This window comes from Melospiza melodia, chromosome 2 (assembly GCF_035770615.1).
Source record: "Melospiza melodia melodia isolate bMelMel2 chromosome 2, bMelMel2.pri, whole genome shotgun sequence".
Taxonomy (NCBI): domain Eukaryota; kingdom Metazoa; phylum Chordata; class Aves; order Passeriformes; family Passerellidae; genus Melospiza; species Melospiza melodia.
Genome location: NC_086195.1, coordinates 81,845,208 through 81,862,014, shown reverse-complemented (window position 1 = coordinate 81,862,014; position 16,807 = coordinate 81,845,208). Strand labels below are relative to the sequence as shown.

Sequence of the window (16,807 nt, the reverse complement as noted above, 5' to 3'; positions counted from 1 at the left end):
TCCAGGACAGTTTGAAAATTTTTAAAAGCAGTCAATTTAATGTAAGGACAAAAAAAAACACCCCAAAAACAAAACCACCAAACAAACAAACCCAAAACAAAACCACCTGAAGATGACCCTTTAAAGGCATACAGGAAATACACAGGAACACATCAAAACATACCTTTACATTTTCATGTATTGACTGAAGTTGTGCAGCTAAAGCTACAAATGTTTGATAGATTTTCTGCATAGCCATAGACAAATCTGTAAGATGCACATAAAATATTGGTAAGTAACAATCTCATTATCAGAAGAAAAGATTTCGTGTTTGTACCAAAGTAAGGAACTCACCTAAAACCCATACAGCACACAAAACAAAATTTTCATGAAATGAGATTTGAGCAAGAAATTGGGTGCCACAAATTATCCAAGGATTTGGATAATTAATTAAAAATAATTAATAAATGTTAATTAATTAATTATAATTAATAACTTTCCGACAGGGCTTCCGACTTTATTTTGAAAGGTACTGTTTTCTCAGATTTATTTTTATATATATGGTAAAAAGCTTCCTATGACTCCATTATATAGAAAAAGTAACATTTAAACTAATTGTAACCTAATTACATAGGAACTTTATTTACCTCACTGGCTTTTACCTAGATACATTAAATCAGATTTCCTTGCCTTTGTATATATTTTCCACTCTTTCTGACTTAAAACATACTTAAGTGTTCAGTTGATTTTGTAAGAAGTAGTAGAATGAAAGCTTTATTTACATTTTAAAGACATAATTAATAAGCATCACAGGATCTCTTAATCTGGCTCTACCAACGAGGATATCATAATCAGAGAAAGACCAACAGGGAACTTCTTGCCTTTTATTTGGGATATCCTATTTCCCACAGAGATACAAAAGTATTTTCAGGGCACTGACCCAACACTAAGGCAAAACCTTAGCACCAAAGGGAAAATCTCAAGGATTTTGGCAGAATGAGGTATCTGCCCACAAAAAAATGCTGTTCTCATAGAAGCACTGAAACAATGTACCAAAGTGGAGGACATAAAAGTACTGAAGTTGTTCTTTCATTGTGAAAAGATCAGCTACTATGTTTCCTCTGAATGATACACATAGCCTGAACACAAATATATTTAGATATATGCACACTGAAATGCATATGGTAGCTATCAAGTTCTTGAAGATGTATAGATCTAGTAATGATTCTTGAACTGAAAATGTTTGCCTGTCCATAGAGGAATTTCACCCTTGAAAAACAGGAAAGCTGTAGAATCAATTCATGCCAGCCCACAGGGTTGTGGAAGCAGCAGTATTTAGGAAGACTGGTCACAAGTTTCAAATTGGTCTGGAGGCAATTTGCTGATACTGACACTACAAGATATTGCAAAATTTTCAGGACATTGAGTCATGGAAATCTGCATGGCAAACGAAGTTTTTTTCTGTATGGTAACAGCTACATATGCAATAGTGTTGACTAGATCACCAGGTAGTGCTGACAATATGCTCAAACTGACACAACAGATTGAACCTTGCCTACACAAGCAAGGAACCTTTTGGTTATAGCAGAAACTGCTGAAAACCTCAGGAAAACCTGTGAAGGCATCCTTCTCATTCTTGATGGAGAAGACGGTCACACAAAGATAGAGAACCCTCAAGATTCAGCAGATCTTTTACTACGGAAGCTAGATCTAGACAGTCCTCTTGCTTTTTGACATATAAAGTCCATATAAAATTTGTGCACCATTCTGTGATGGCAAGATGTTCAAGTAGCACTGAGCACAAAAAGACAAGCACTTGAAATCATTACTTATTGCAGGACCTGTATCTAAAATGGCCCAGAATATAAAGCTGTCTATGACCACAGGAATGGTAAACAACCAGAAGACTACTGCCCAGAGGTCAGCATTCTTTGACCAGAGAGATTTTCTCAAGATTGAATGATGTGGCAGCAAACAAAATAAAATGTTCTCAGTTGTTCAGAATTGACAGCAAAACCAACAGGCTGCAAACTAAGGAAAAGTTCTCATTTTGATCTGGCGCTGACAGACCAGGCACCCACATTTGTCTGGCCAGAAGGCCAGTGCAAAACAGAAGGTGCCAGACATCAGCTAGATGGTGAAGAGAGATGCAGATGTAAAAACAAACCAGGCTTAAAAATCGCAACTCAGTAAATGGATCCATGTTAAATAGCTCAAGAACCCTTATGAATGGAACTTTTAATTCCAAATCTTTACCTTGAACAACTACAGAATTCATCTGAACATTAATTTGTTCAGTACATTAAATGAGAAAACCCAACAACGAAAGAGGGGAAAGTTTAATTACTAAGTTATAATGATAAGTTGCTAAATTCTTTGTGTACAAAAGATTAGAAGTGAAACATTTACCTTGTGGAGTTATGTGTGAATTATTTGCTTGAGTAGCAAGATGATTTTCCAGTTCTTCAATTTGTTGCCTGTACTGCTGCAGCTGTACTTCAAACTGTTCGACCAAGATTCGGAAGTAGCTAGATAAGTAATACAGTGAAATTGCATGATTAAACTTTACTAATTTGTCTGAAATTTTTTACCTGATCTCTGTTAGCCGCCAATTTTTGTTCAATTAATTGCACAGTTAGGTTGTATGACATTGTTGATGTCACTCTACAATCGCAACAAGAGTGAAGGGTATTTTTCATGTTGAAGACACAAAGATAATTTAAGTGAAGAAATAAAACACCGATTCTATGAAGCGTTCCGTACACATGTTACAAGAAGCAAGGGAAAAAAATCATATTATGAAGTTCATAGAATCTTTAAACAGTTGGGTTGGACTAGATGACCTTGAAAGGTCCCTTCCAAATCCCCTGCCATAAGAAAGGACATCCTGACATTGAATGCTTCCAGGGACAGGGCATCCAATATGTCACTGGGCAACTTTTTCCACTTTTACCATGCTCATCGAAAAAGTTTCTTCCTTGAATCTGCCTGCTTCAGTTTAAAATCATTGTCCCCGTCATAATAGGCCCTATTAAAAATTCTATTCCTGCTTTTTGTACAAGTCCCTGTTAAGTACTGAAAGGCTCCAATAAGATATCCTCAATTTTCCTCTTCTTCAAGTTGTATTATTGACTATTTTCTACGAGTAACAGTAACTTACTCTGCTGGGGCTGTATTTTCATGCTGAAGACCAGGAGGAGTTTTCTGTGTTCGCAATGCTATTTCCGCATTCTTTAGCTCCTAAATAAACAAGAGAAAATTAATAAAATATAAGCTTCTGCACAAAGTGTTCAAAAATAAAAATGCTAGGACTCTACTCTTCACTCACATAAAGTATTTTCTTCATGTATTTAACACTGTGATAAAATTTGATCAGAATTTATCCAAAGAACTGACTATCAGAAAGTTGGAGAACTGCAAATACCAACAAAAGTTTGGGGACAGAACAAAAGATAGCACATACTGAAAGCATATTAAGTGCTCACAAGTTGAGAAAATACTACAGTAAACTGTCAATTTTTTAAATTTTACTTCAGAAATATTGTAATTATTGAGGGGTAAAGGGGGAAAAAAGCAATAGTCAAGTACAAGGAAGTAACACACCTAAAAGAGAAAAAATAGGAAAAAAAGGATTATTTTGACTTTTTAAAAAAACATAAATCACGTTAGAAAAATGCCTATGGAAATTATAATGTTATACATGATAATTACAGTATACACTTCTGCTTAATACTTCCTAATAATTTTACCATTAAGAATTTCTCAGTGCCTGGTTCTGTGACTATACTCAACTGAATTATGTACAGAAATATAAAAATATCATTAACTAGCTTTTGTTTTCATAGAAAATTGTTGAAAAGGGGCAACTATAGAATACAGAAAAACATCAAATTTTTGACTTGAGAATAAATTATCACTTACTTACATGCTAGTTGAAATAAAGGTGGTACAGAACTTGAAAAGCATCTGCATCAGAACTTGAGATCAAACTGTCTGCACAGTTCAGACACAGATTGGTGGACAGATAGGTGACTTAAGTTCCCTAAATGAATAGTAGTGCTTATCAAGAAATCTTGGTCCCTAAAACATTATAGGGTAATCTGTTTTTTTTTTCCTCCAAAGCCATCAGAAGAACATGTCTTTGTATTTTTGCTGCTCCAGAGTCTATCATGTTGTTACAAATGTGTCTTCACTAGCAGCTGAATGTACTACTAAAATTGAACTAAAGTGCACACACATTCCTGCCTATCGCCTTTGCTATGTAGGACTGCTTTCCTGAATAGAAGTCATTTTACTGCTGTTGTACTTATCTAAAAATACTGACAGCACAAATTTCAGTTTCCCCCAGTAACTTCAAAGAGATCAGAAGTGATTCAATTTTTCATTCTGTTTACAGCTGTTTAGTGGGGACACATGTTAACTTGACTGATAAAAAAGGCTAGCTATTCTATATGAAATAATCAGCATAAAAACTCTACATAACAAAGGTTATATTCAATTATACCTGTGCAGTTTCAACTTTCAGCTTGTCAATATTAAGAATGTTTCTCTGTAATCCACTGGCAACTACAGAGAGAAGCTGTTTCAAAGCTTTAATGTCTTCTTGAACTTTAAGCATCGCTTTAGAGGACATTCTACTAATTTCTTCCTGAACTTGTTTTTGTTCTTTCACAAATTTCCTGGGGAAGGTAAAAAAACAGGGGTGGGGAGGAAAGAAACATTAGATAATGAACCTGAAGTACCCATGTGTTTACCTCTTGTTCACATTATTTAAATAGCTATTAAATTTATTTTTCCAAAACCAAGTACTGAACAGTAAAATTACCATAGGGCATAGTACTATCTTAACTCCTAGCATGCTAATACTGTAAATAACCGAACCAAAACAAAAGCAATTCCCCTTCCCCAAATTCCTCAATTTTAAATAGCAAGCGTTTAAAAATGTTACGTTGACCCCTGACAAACTAAGATATACAGAACATTTTATATATACAGTAATACATGAGCATCTGTGTAAAAGCAATTACCACTTTGAACTCACAAATACAAGGCATGCAGCCCAGTCTACAAACCATTTCCTTCCTGCCCGAGAGAAGACACTTATAATTCTCTATTCCATACAAGATCCAAGATGCACATGCAATACGGATATAAGGTTCAATGCTCACTATGCATGTGCAACAGGCTTAATACTCTGAGAAAAATGTAGCCTTCATGCAGCCTGCAGGAACACGTTCTTGTCACAGAGCATCAACAGTATACAATACTTTAGCTAAATAACCATCATAAATAAAAACCACTACTCACTGTAAATTTTCTACATCTTGACATATAACTGGAGGTAGATTTTCATCCTTCAGCGCTTTGCTATCTCTACGAGAGACAATGAATGTTTAGGTGGTCCTTCAATACTGCCAAACATTTTTACATGTCTAGTAAATATCACTGAACATTCAGGTGAGTGATTACACAGTTTTGCACTCACATTGCATGAATATTGCAACTAGGAGTGACTTGGATTAACACACACAGATCCTATGCCAGGGTTCAAGCCTGTGGTGTGAGAACTTTGTAAGTTTGCAGAAACCACATTTCAGATCAGATGATCGGTCTACGGCAGATGCCAGATAAGCTGTAGGTATTGCATTTGAAGGAAGAATTGCTTAAAATCATGACCAAACATTACTAAATTACCTATATGGCAAATGTTGGTTATGCAGATCTTTTTTCAACATCAAACCAGCAGAAAAGTGAAAATATTTGTTTAGTTTTTTCTATTACAACATGGAACATAAAGAAAATCTGACACTTACTCTGGCCTTGTTCCTGTTTTGTCACCTAGAAGATAAAAACAGTAGGTCATAAATAAAACTTTGAAGAACAAACAAAAGAATCTTAATGAGATTTTAAGGAAGAACTAATGACTACAATCTACTTGATTTCTCATGATAAGTGGAACAGACTAGGCTACTGTAAGAAAAAATGGATTTTAATTTACAACCCCTTCAGAGGTAACTATATTTTCAGGAACAATGGCTCAACAATTGAAGTGCTAACTTCCTGGCACTCAGAGTAACAACCTCTTGTGTCACTACACAATTCACTACAAACACATGAACAACTGCAGTTGCATAAGAAACCTGTTCTGCTTATGCAACCTCAACTCACTTTGACCTGAACCCACAAAACATTTAAGTGTTTAAATTCAGCAATGGCAGACTCCTCTCAGATATGAAGGAAATGAACACTTGCCCACTGAGCTTCCTCAAAGAATTCTGCTATTGCATTAATTCCAGAAGTGAGTGAGATTTTACAGAACTGAAAATACTACGGTTTACCTGCCACCTACACACTCTAAACTGCACATCTGTGGATCAAGATGCCAAATGCCTCTGAGTGACAGAACAGAGCTGAAAACAGCATCATGCATAACAGGGCACAACTATTTCTAGTTATGGCTGTGGCAGTAATTGCATTCCATCCCACAGCAGTCTGCTAGGAAGAGCACTCACTCAGCCCAAGAAAACGGCTTCACCTTCTTCAGCTGAATCTAATTCACATCCTGTCAGAGCCACAAAGGCAGAAAGCAGCTACACAGCTAATGCTAGTACCACAGACATTTGAAGCTGCACAAGTCAGTGCTCCTGCCAGCAGAAAGTATTACTTTTAGAAGCAACATCTATTTAAGCTGTTGGTGGACCATCACCCAGGACTTTAGACTGATTGCACTCACAAAAATTCCCTATGGCTTCTACTAACGGGAAAAAAAAATCTAGACGAAATTAGAGGGGAAAAAAAAACATGATGGACAAACACCAGAATTTAGGACTTCATCTAAATTATAATCTAAAAAATAGGCAGAAAGCTATGCACACTTTACTTTTGTACTCCAGACACTTCTTTCTATTGAAGTTGTTGCTGTATGTCACAATACTTACAAGACACAAATTTGACATCAGATTGTGCTACTTTCTAGGCAAGTAAGTGCTTCAGATTTTACTTTTTTTAACATTCTCTTAGCAATACAAGAAGAAAATATGAATTAGAACAGGTTTTTATTCCCTGCAGCCATATTTTAAAGAAATACTAGATGATCAGAAGCAAAAACTTTTATTACCAGTTCCAAAAGAGGGAACACAGGCTAGTGCTGGGATTGCTAGGGCACTTTTCTTTCATAGCCATATCACCCCCTTCCTTTCCTTCACGAGCAAAAGGGAAATAAAACCCTCAAAACCATGGTGCCATCACTCTCAAATCTTAATGCAGTTCCTCATTTAGTAGTACAAACTGAAATGACAGAACTAAGTAGCAGCACACAGGTAGGGATATTCATAAAGGCTGCTAAGCTAGCACTAGCCTTTAAGGGAAATCCTTCCGAATTAAAATCTCAAAAAAAAGTCTCCTTTGACATTTCCCACTGCTTAGCTAAGGGATCTCTGCTCATCCTGACAGCAACAGTCCAACTCAGCAGTTCCACTATACAACATACAGGGGAATGCAGGTTACTCGTTTAAGTTTCCATCCTAACAGGTGAACTAAACAACACTACTATCAAAGTAGATTTTCACCCTCTGGCTCTCTGGTCCTTATTTTATGATATTTGTATGCTATGGAAGTATTGTGATATCCAAATATTATAGTAATGGAAATCCCCTAAGTGTCAGGGCCCTTTTCATTACCCCAAGTTTCAGTAATAAATTCTAAAAACAATCAACATCATCCAGAGTACTCCAGTTTTGACAGTCAATATGTCCTCTCTTTTACAAGTAAAATCACTCTCTCCACGAATTATGCTACTCTCTAAGCTGGTTTCATGGAGCTTATGTATTTTCTTCTCTTTTAACTGTTGGCATACCTAATTCAAAATTTCAGTCCTGAATGAAATAAAGAGATTAAATCAACAGATTCCCCAGTAGAAGCATGGCAAATTAACAAGAGTCGATATGTCAATGCTCAATATTCCCTTACTTAAGTACTTTAAAGCTATCACAGAAGTAAAGTTTTTATAACTGCTTTTAACAACCTGACAGAACATCTCATATATAACTACACACCACCAGAAGCAGTTTGGAAGAGTAACATCTAAAATTAGGACACTTTAGTTGTGCAGGCTTTCAAAAGAAAAAAACAAGTTTAAGATCTGTTACAGCTGGACAACAGCAATTTCAACCCAGTGCTCTTCATACTTGTAACACACTACTTAAACATAGCTCTGCTCCTCCCTCTAGTGACAATCTGACACAGAGCAGAAACCTGTGATGGGATCTCTGCAAGCAGCTCTGAGTCTTCACTCCCAAGAAGCTCAAGGATTTACATCCTGGTTCTCAAGCTTATAAATATTTTTAAATTAATAATTAGTATTACATTGCATTTGCAAACACAATCTTGTTCTTCTGTACAAACACAATATCTAAGAATGAAATCAACTGAAATGCCTTTGAAAGAGCGAAGTTAAAGTTGTCAACTTTAATCCCACATTCCTAACCCAGTAAAAGTCTTTGCTGCAGTGTTCTGATAATCATCTCAATTTAAAAAAATGTTTTAAAACAAACTTACTCTTTTTGTCTGAAGAACTGCTAAAATCAATGCCACCAAGCCCTTCACTGGCAGTAGTTGAAGGAGCTGCAGTTGTCCCCAGAGACAAACCCAAAGCATTCTGCCCAAGTCCTACAAAAAATCCAAACAGTATTTTCACCTTTTGCAGTGCTACCAAGACTACAACAATAGCACAAATTCTTCCTCTAGAGCTAAAATAGGAAGCAATGAAATGACAGTGAAGTCTCTGACAACACTGACAGTGAAATATTTTATTCAGACCAACACACATCAAAAATAAAGAGCTTTCCATTTCTCCATAGATAGTCATGTATCATTGTTCTCTCCCCATATGTCATCAACTTCCTTGAGCCAATTATGGGAATGACAAAGATTCCTTTATATTTTCACTTTTGAAAAAGTGTTCAGTAAAAATTAATTTAAGAAAGGAGACAATTTTTTCAGTTTCATTTTTATTGTCTATGGATAGCAACACTGTTCTTAATTTCTTAACACTGTTAAAAACTACACTTCCACAGTGTTAACACTTTGTATAAACTAAACCTTACATTGTACAATCACACAGTGAATGTCATTGTTTCGAGACAGGAGAAAAAACTAAAATAACTTTCACCTGTTGCTGCTGTGCTTGTATTCTGGAAGAGTGAACCTCCTAAGCCTGCTAAGGCTCCTCCTAAGGAAAGGCCTGTGGAAGCAGTTGTGGTTGGAGCAGTTGTGCCGCCCAAATTTAATGTAAAGCCAGTAGTTCCTGTAGAGAAAAGAAACCAGATTAATGCAGACACTGCCTTCAAATACATCCATAGACAATCTAAAATAACTGAAAAGTCTGAACAGCAACAGCATCTTTATCATAATTGGATAATAAATGTTTTTATTTCCTGCAGAGTTTTCACACAAAGCCATAGCCTTTTGAATTACATGTTATTTTGCTTTGCAACCTTATAACCCTAATTAGTCCATATTTACCTGCAACTATACAAAAATTGTGGCAGTCGCCCAGACCATTACAGATTCTAGAACCTAGGACAGAATTTATTTTACAGCATAACTGAACTAGTAAATGACAGTGATTTTTATATTAAAATGCTGAAATTTCATTGTTTTAACATTAAAATATTTACACAAGACACATGCTACAATAACATTTCCATGGTGGTTTGAGCTGCCTTCTGGAATACCAATTAAAAATTATTAGTAATAAAGGGAAGAACTGAGTAGAGAAAGACCACAGGCATAAAGGGACAGTGAACAGAGGACACTGAGCTTGGAGAGGTGAGCTCAAATGCAGACTTCGAAAGTTAAGAAAAATAAGTCTCAAATACCATCATGCATGGTGCAGTCCAGCTGAGTTAAATATGATGACAGGAATGATAATATGAGAAGTAATTTAAAATGTTTAAAAACATTATTTCCAATGCTAGTTAACCATTTCAGGCCATTCCCAATAGACAGGCATTTCCCAAATTTGCAGCTGCATAAGCAGGAAGCTTTCAATCTTTAGTGAGGTCAACAATAAGAAAAATAATTGTACATGACAAATCAGCTCTTGCTACACCTCTAATGACTTGGATTATATGCTGTCTATAGCACTAGGTTCTCTGACCATAATTCTGTCTGTATTAGGGTACCCAAATTTAGAACTCGAGAAGTCAAATGAACCCCTTTATTCATGGACCACAAGATTACATAAATGATAGAAAAACAGATGTGGAACTGTTATACAATAAAGTTTTATTGTTAACAAGCAAACAAAAAATAGGCTTACCCCTAAACATTTTCTTACCTGCTGCAGGAGTTGATGTGAGAGCAGATGATAATGACAGGCCACCCGCTGAGGTAGAAGTAACAGGTAAAGCAAATGGTGTGGCTGAACCTGCAGGTTTGCTGAAACCTAAACTAAAGCCTGTGGTAGCTGCTGATGTGGTGGCAGGTGTGCCTAGAAGAAATCCAAAACCAGTTATCACTCTTGAAACATTCTGTTTGAGAATGAAAGCTAAACTCACCACCTCTTCTGCATCTCACTTAACCAGCCTGAGTGACACAGCACAACAGATCACTTGCATCAAGTAAAATATTCCCACAGAACTTTCTAATGAATTTCAGTGGTTTGCACAGGCATTTTTTGCTCCTGAAATCCTAGGGATCCAGTGGGCTTTAATTCTGGACTGGCAATTATACCTACTAGAATCCTAAAACTGTATTAAAAAAAAACTACTTCCACCAAAAGCATCTAGTAGATGACACAAACATTGGAAAATGGAGCTATAAACAATACAGCTCATAACACAGACTACAAATTCCCAATTAGACAGGCACACCAAAATGAATGCAAATGTTACTCCCTCAAAGCTTTTAAACTTTTTGAAGCAAAACAATTTCTAGTTCCTGCTGTTTTCATAGTAAGAACACATTTCACGTTCTAGAATCCCTATTACAAAGTAAAGGAGTGTGCACGTACATACTCAAACCACAACAGCAAACACATACTTTGTATTCTCAGTAACTGCTGTTTTGGATGACATAATTTCATCCAGCTAGTGAAAAGAATTAAATGTTCATCTGCATAGTACTGACTTCCACATGACTATGTATCACACAGCCTCTCCTGGGTTAGCTGCTGCTTCTCCCTTCTGCCCTTTTGATTTCCTTCTTTATTCAACACTACTTTTACCTATTTATTCATAGTATGGCTTCCTAAGTTCTTTGACTGCATGGTGTCTTGTAGCACCTCCAACCTTAACATTAGTGATAACCAAACTCAGTTACTCCTCAGACCTCAGCTGCTGTTTAAAAAGAAACAAAATCAAAACCAAGCTAACAGCAACCCATGTACTCCTGTGTTTCTAATGACAACTACAAAACACTCACCACAGATGGATCAGAGAAACAAAAAATATTCTCAAAGTCTGTTCCCAGTTCTATTGTCTTTATTTTTCTTAAAGAGATAATTACCAAACAAACATGTTCACACAGGATTCACTAGACCAAGAGATTCTGTATGAATAATTCTTTGGTAACAGATCTCCCTTTCCCTCTGCGGAAGGATGAAACTAATTAGGGGAACATAAATACAAAGTCCAACTTCTGACTGCCATTGTTGTACAAGAACTGAATCCTTTAACAAGTAAGAGTGCCCAGAACTTCAGGGCTCCATTCTGATTTACAGCCTTAACATTTGGGTTGCAAAGCAAACAGCAATTAGTTATAGGGAAAAAAGCTCACATTTGATCACTAGCTCCATACATTACAAGAAAGATTTAACTCTTGGGGATTTTTGTCTATGTAATATTAAAATCCAAATTAGGTCCTTACCTAATGTCAGTCCTGTAGCAATAGTTGTTGCTGTTCCTGCTTTAAGAGTAAGAACAAATGAACAGGGTAAGAACAGAAATAGAAGGCCACAGAGAAGCTGTGACAGCAAAAAACATGAAACAAAATCCTGAACTGATGCAACATTATGAGACAGCTATTACACAAGTTCTTTTTCTGTAGTGTATTGAAAAAGAATATACTAACACAGAAAACAGTATGGGTAAACACCAGCAGCAGAAATTAAAGCACAACTGATTTCAAAAAACGTAACTTGTCTTTGTAAGATGCTGCTAACAGTGAAGCTGATGTTAACACAGCAGTATATTATCTGAAATTTCAAAATTCTAGAAATTGTACCATGTATTTTTTTAGCCACATGGTAGTACATAACATCAGCATGCAAACCAGCAGATTTACAGTACAATGAAAAGGATTTCAGAGTCTAAAGTCCTTGTAAAATCCTGTCTTGGTTTAGGGTTTCTGGCCTACTTTAAAGAGACTATTCTGGATGCAGTGTTAGGCCACTTCATATTTTAAAAACCATCTGATTAGATTATCAAAGAATCACTGATATAAAATTAGCCCAATGTAGCCAACCACAGTAATACAAGCTTTCAGTCTATTGCTGATTTTATTTTTAGTAGATTGGTCCTTAGAACTTTCCCCACCTATTCATATAATCATACAAGAAGAAAAAGACCATTTTATCTAGCAGTACTGCAGCAAAGTAAAATTTATTTTTATGTTTGCTTGACAGCTGAAAAAAATCCACCCTGTCAGGAAAGCTTTATAATTTTGTACTCCATTACTGCTATTACGAAGCTGTATGTTCACAGGCTGAATTAGAGACCTAAGAAAATATTCAATTTCCTCAGGTATATTGCATTAAATATCCCCAAACAACAAACTCAGAAATGTTCACTACTGCAGAATTACAAGTATTGCATTACAAATGCAAACAATCTCACCAAGTTTTAAACTACTTTTAAAATCTAAATATACCTCAATCTTAAGTCAATTCTGAGCATCCTGGATGAAAAGTTAAGATTTTTAAAATACACCAGGATTCAAACTACAAAACAATTTACACATAGCCCTGGAAGTTTTCTGGTAATTGCAGTCGTCTTTCTGCTGCACTGGTACCACTTAATTCTTAATGAATGATCTTTCAAACTACTCAAAGAAGCAGCTTTATAAAATTGTAATATTATTCTAATATAAAATGGTAGGTAATATTCCAAGCTACAGAACGACTGTAAAAGAGTGAACATTTTAGTATGACCCAGTTTGAGTAAATATCATTTATATCTTCACTGCTGAATCCAAAACTTGCAGTACAAGAATTCTTTTCTACCTGTACTGGTGCTTCCTAGTGTAAAGCCAGTGGTTGATTTTGATCCAAAAAGTCCACTCCCAAAACCCAATGAAGGAGCCGATGTAGTTGCCGTAGCAGTGGAAGAGCCCAGAGTTCCAAAATTAAGTCCTCCTGTTGAGCTATTACAAAATAAGACTATTAGCAGCAACTCTATTTCAAAACGAAAATGCTCCCCCCCCTTACATCAATTTCTTTCAGGTGCCATCATTCACTTTCCCACAAACATCATTCATCACAAACAACCCAGCTGGGCAAGACAGAGTCCAAGCTCACTGCTACTGAACAGAAAGAAGGAGCCCATTCCCCCTTTCTTTCCACAGCTCTGTAACTCCCATTGCTCCCCTGGCAGTAACTCCAGCATTTGTTCAGCCAGTGCTGAGCTGATGGATCTTACTAGACCACTTAGAAATTTAAACTTTTCTCTGCCAGATATCTCATTCATTCTGCCTAATTGTTCTCTCCATGCTACTGAAAGGAGAGAACAAATGCTAGAGGAAGCACAGAGTTGATAACAAATCTGTATGATCTTTTCAAAGCAGGTTACAAGTCCAGTTAGTTCTCTGACCAGAAATTTCAAACAGTGTTGCTTTCTTTCATTCTTAAGTGATAAGCAGAGACACAGAATCATTCACATCAACACCACAGCTTCACCCTATCTTACTATCAAAACACACTGAAGCATGAATTAATTTTCTAACCAAAATGCTATCCTTTTGCACAGATTCCAACCACACGCCCACTGTATTTTTTCAGACTGTCTACCTGTCAGAAAGTCATAGAAAATCAACTTCCAGATCTACTTTTACAAATGAAGGGGAAGAGAAAGAGCAGAGATAATCAGATCAGTCATCACTAGGAAAATGAAGGCATTAATACTTCTTTTGGGTGACTACACATTTTAAACTTCATGCCAAACAGAAAACAAGCTTTACAATTAGCTTGTTTAGCTGAATCATGGTTATCTCCAGCCAATGAAATTACAGCTACTAGCACCCAGATGAGGCTGTAGTTTCAACAATTTTCTTCTTATCTGATGAAAGATCAGATGAATAATTTGATCCTGGTCTCATTTGTGAGCCTTTTTAGAAACCAGGTTCAGTTTTCACAAACATTTTGCTTAAGTACAACAGCAACACTGAAATAAAATGCAATTTAGACTTCACCAAGGACTTTTATCTTTTAGATGTTCAGTATTCTCTCATTTCTCCCTTATCTCCTCTCTCTTTGTGTATGAGGGCAGCTCCTAAAATAACAAGTCAAAACACAAAAGTAAATCCAAAAGATACAATTAGCTCTTGAATTAGAACTTTTCAAGCTTTCAGTAAAACTGCTCATGGCATGCCCAGTTGTCTGCAAGTTCAGAACTAGGTGTGAGTTGTTTTTTAGGCAGCAATTTAGGAAGCAGAGTGGCCAAGAAGTTTAGAAGGACAAAGATGCACAAACTGTTGCACAGGATCCACAGCCTTTCAGCTGTCTTTACTCCCAAAATTTCAACATACCAAACTGCAGCACTATGACCTAACTACTTGGAAACTTAAAACACAGTGCTTCTCTCACTAGTCAAGAGCTTAAGTGTCTCATCTTTCCAGTAGATGACTCTTCTGTGAGAGTTTTTTGTGTTACAGCATTCCCATAGAAGAAAGCTAAGGTACAAGCTGTGATATTCGGCACTACAGGAGGACAAAAAAAACCCAACCCAAACCAACACAAATAAAATGAAGTGGCCTTTTTTTCAAGGTAGAAAGAATCCAAAATGTAGGAACAAAGTAACCGCAGCACTCTCACCAGCAGGAGAAAGCATGGGCGGAAGAACACAGAGGGAAGGTCAGGTCAGTGAAGTCAGGTCTGAACTCTAATTCTAGAACTAGAATGAAGCACTGCCCCTGGCTGAAGAACACAATAAGCAAACAACAACTAAAAAGGAGTGCAAGTACCTGAAAGGCTGCTGGTGCAAAGAACGAATTAGATGGGCTTACATGTCACAAGGCTTTCAGCCACCAGAATATACTCCTTGGTCATGTGACATTTATGCTTAGACCAGACAATGAAATTCTTTTTCTCCCAACACCTGGAAATATCATCTTAGACCCAGCTCGGAAGAACAGGTTCTTCTTACAGTCTTAAACACGTTCTCAAGCAAATTATCTCAGAGGGATGCTCAAAAACCAGTAAGAAGGCCCCTTCCTCTATGGGATTCTTTGACCAACAGCCCTGAAGACTGATCCTGCTTGTAAAAATAAATAAATGAATAAAAATACAGAGCACCATACTATTATTACTTAGCACGTATTAAACTTTTTTTAAGTGATAAAAAAAGCCAGCTGGAACATAAACAAAGCCCACCAAACAAAAACATTTAAGTTCAATACACAGTTTTTAAAAGCGCAGATCAACAAGACAAAAGAGTTTCTCTTATTTCAGTACATTTAGAAGAATGGTTTTGAATTAACAAACAGTATGTTAACTTGCTCAGTTGAATCATAGGAAACCTACATTAAGAGGGCATAAAGCAAAAGAGGAAAAACTCTTTATCAAATCGACATAAGCTTTACTGTAGAAGTTAAAAAACCAAGCAAACAAAAAACCAAAAAAAAAAAAAAAACAGAAAACCACCACCACGAGATAACTCAAAACCCCCAAACAACCCCCTTCCTCCAAAACCAAGCAGAAATAACACAACAAAGTCATCAATCTGTCACAATCACAACATTTACATTATTACAACAAACTCAGAAATCTTATTCCCCTCTCCTATGGGCTCCCAAAGAAGCAATACTGCCATTTAACCCAAGAATTAAATGGATGTCTTTCAGATCCAGATGTTCTGTTCTCTCCATCTCACAGTGCTATTTCCTGACAGTTCTAACAGGTATTTCCAAATGTTGCACCTTAAGCGAAGCTCCCTTGAGTAACCACCCCTGTCCATTTAGTTTACACTACAGGGATCAATTCTAAATACATTTGGGAAAGTCTCTGACACAACAACCTCGATCTTCAACAGAGGTACAACAGCAAGCAGGTCAGAATAAAGACCCTCTGCCAGTCCAGTTGTGTGCAAAGAAACAGAAAATGGGGGAAAAAAACCCCAAACCACTAACAAGAAAGACTTACCTATTATTCTGAGAAACCTAAACCATAATGCTTGGAGTACAGAGCCTGCCGTACATCACATGCACAAAGTTCTCCTTTTGCTCCAAGATACTATACACCGAATACAAGGTTATTTTTGTTAGAAAGCGTTAGCTGGAACCTAACTTCTGAAACACATACAGAACATCTTTTGGACGCCGAACATGTGGGCCCTGGCATCAACCGTGCTCCACGCCGCGGACACAAACGCGGGCTGACTTCTGAGAGAAACCTGGATGCACATCTGATTCACATCCTGCGTTCAGAGCGCCAGGCTGAACCGTAGAGGGACGCATCCAAAGCCAAAGCATAGAACAATAAGAACAGCAATTATATCCCTTAATTATAAGCTGCTGAACAGATCGCTCTCTACAGGCGCAGAAGACAAGGCGAGGGAGGCCGGGGCAGACACGGCGCACCAAGGGCCCTGCGGCCGGGACTGCCGGAGCCCCGGGC

The 16,807-nt window shown here is 36.9% G+C and overlaps 1 protein-coding gene across 2 annotated transcripts in view; it reads right to left on the bottom strand.

The window, feature by feature from the left end:
- Positions 1-16,807, bottom strand: part of NUP58 (nucleoporin 58) — a 35,978-nt gene that overhangs the window by 18,874 nt on the left and 297 nt on the right. The window contains exons 2-12 of one of the 2 annotated variants that reach the window (XM_063149057.1): positions 13,202-13,341; positions 11,848-11,886; positions 10,319-10,471; positions 9,149-9,283; positions 8,536-8,646; positions 5,793-5,817; positions 5,287-5,352; positions 4,484-4,658; positions 3,140-3,219; positions 2,389-2,507; positions 164-246 (exon numbers count right to left, since the gene is read on the bottom strand). In XM_063149057.1, coding sequence (XP_063005127.1) covers positions 164-246; positions 2,389-2,507; positions 3,140-3,219; positions 4,484-4,658; positions 5,287-5,352; positions 5,793-5,817; positions 8,536-8,646; positions 9,149-9,283; positions 10,319-10,471; positions 11,848-11,886; positions 13,202-13,341 — 1,126 coding nt within the window. The remainder of the gene's footprint in view (positions 1-163; positions 247-2,388; positions 2,508-3,139; positions 3,220-4,483; positions 4,659-5,286; positions 5,353-5,792; positions 5,818-8,535; positions 8,647-9,148; positions 9,284-10,318; positions 10,472-11,847; positions 11,887-13,201; positions 13,342-16,807) is intronic. The other variant, XM_063149058.1, reaches the window with a different exon arrangement.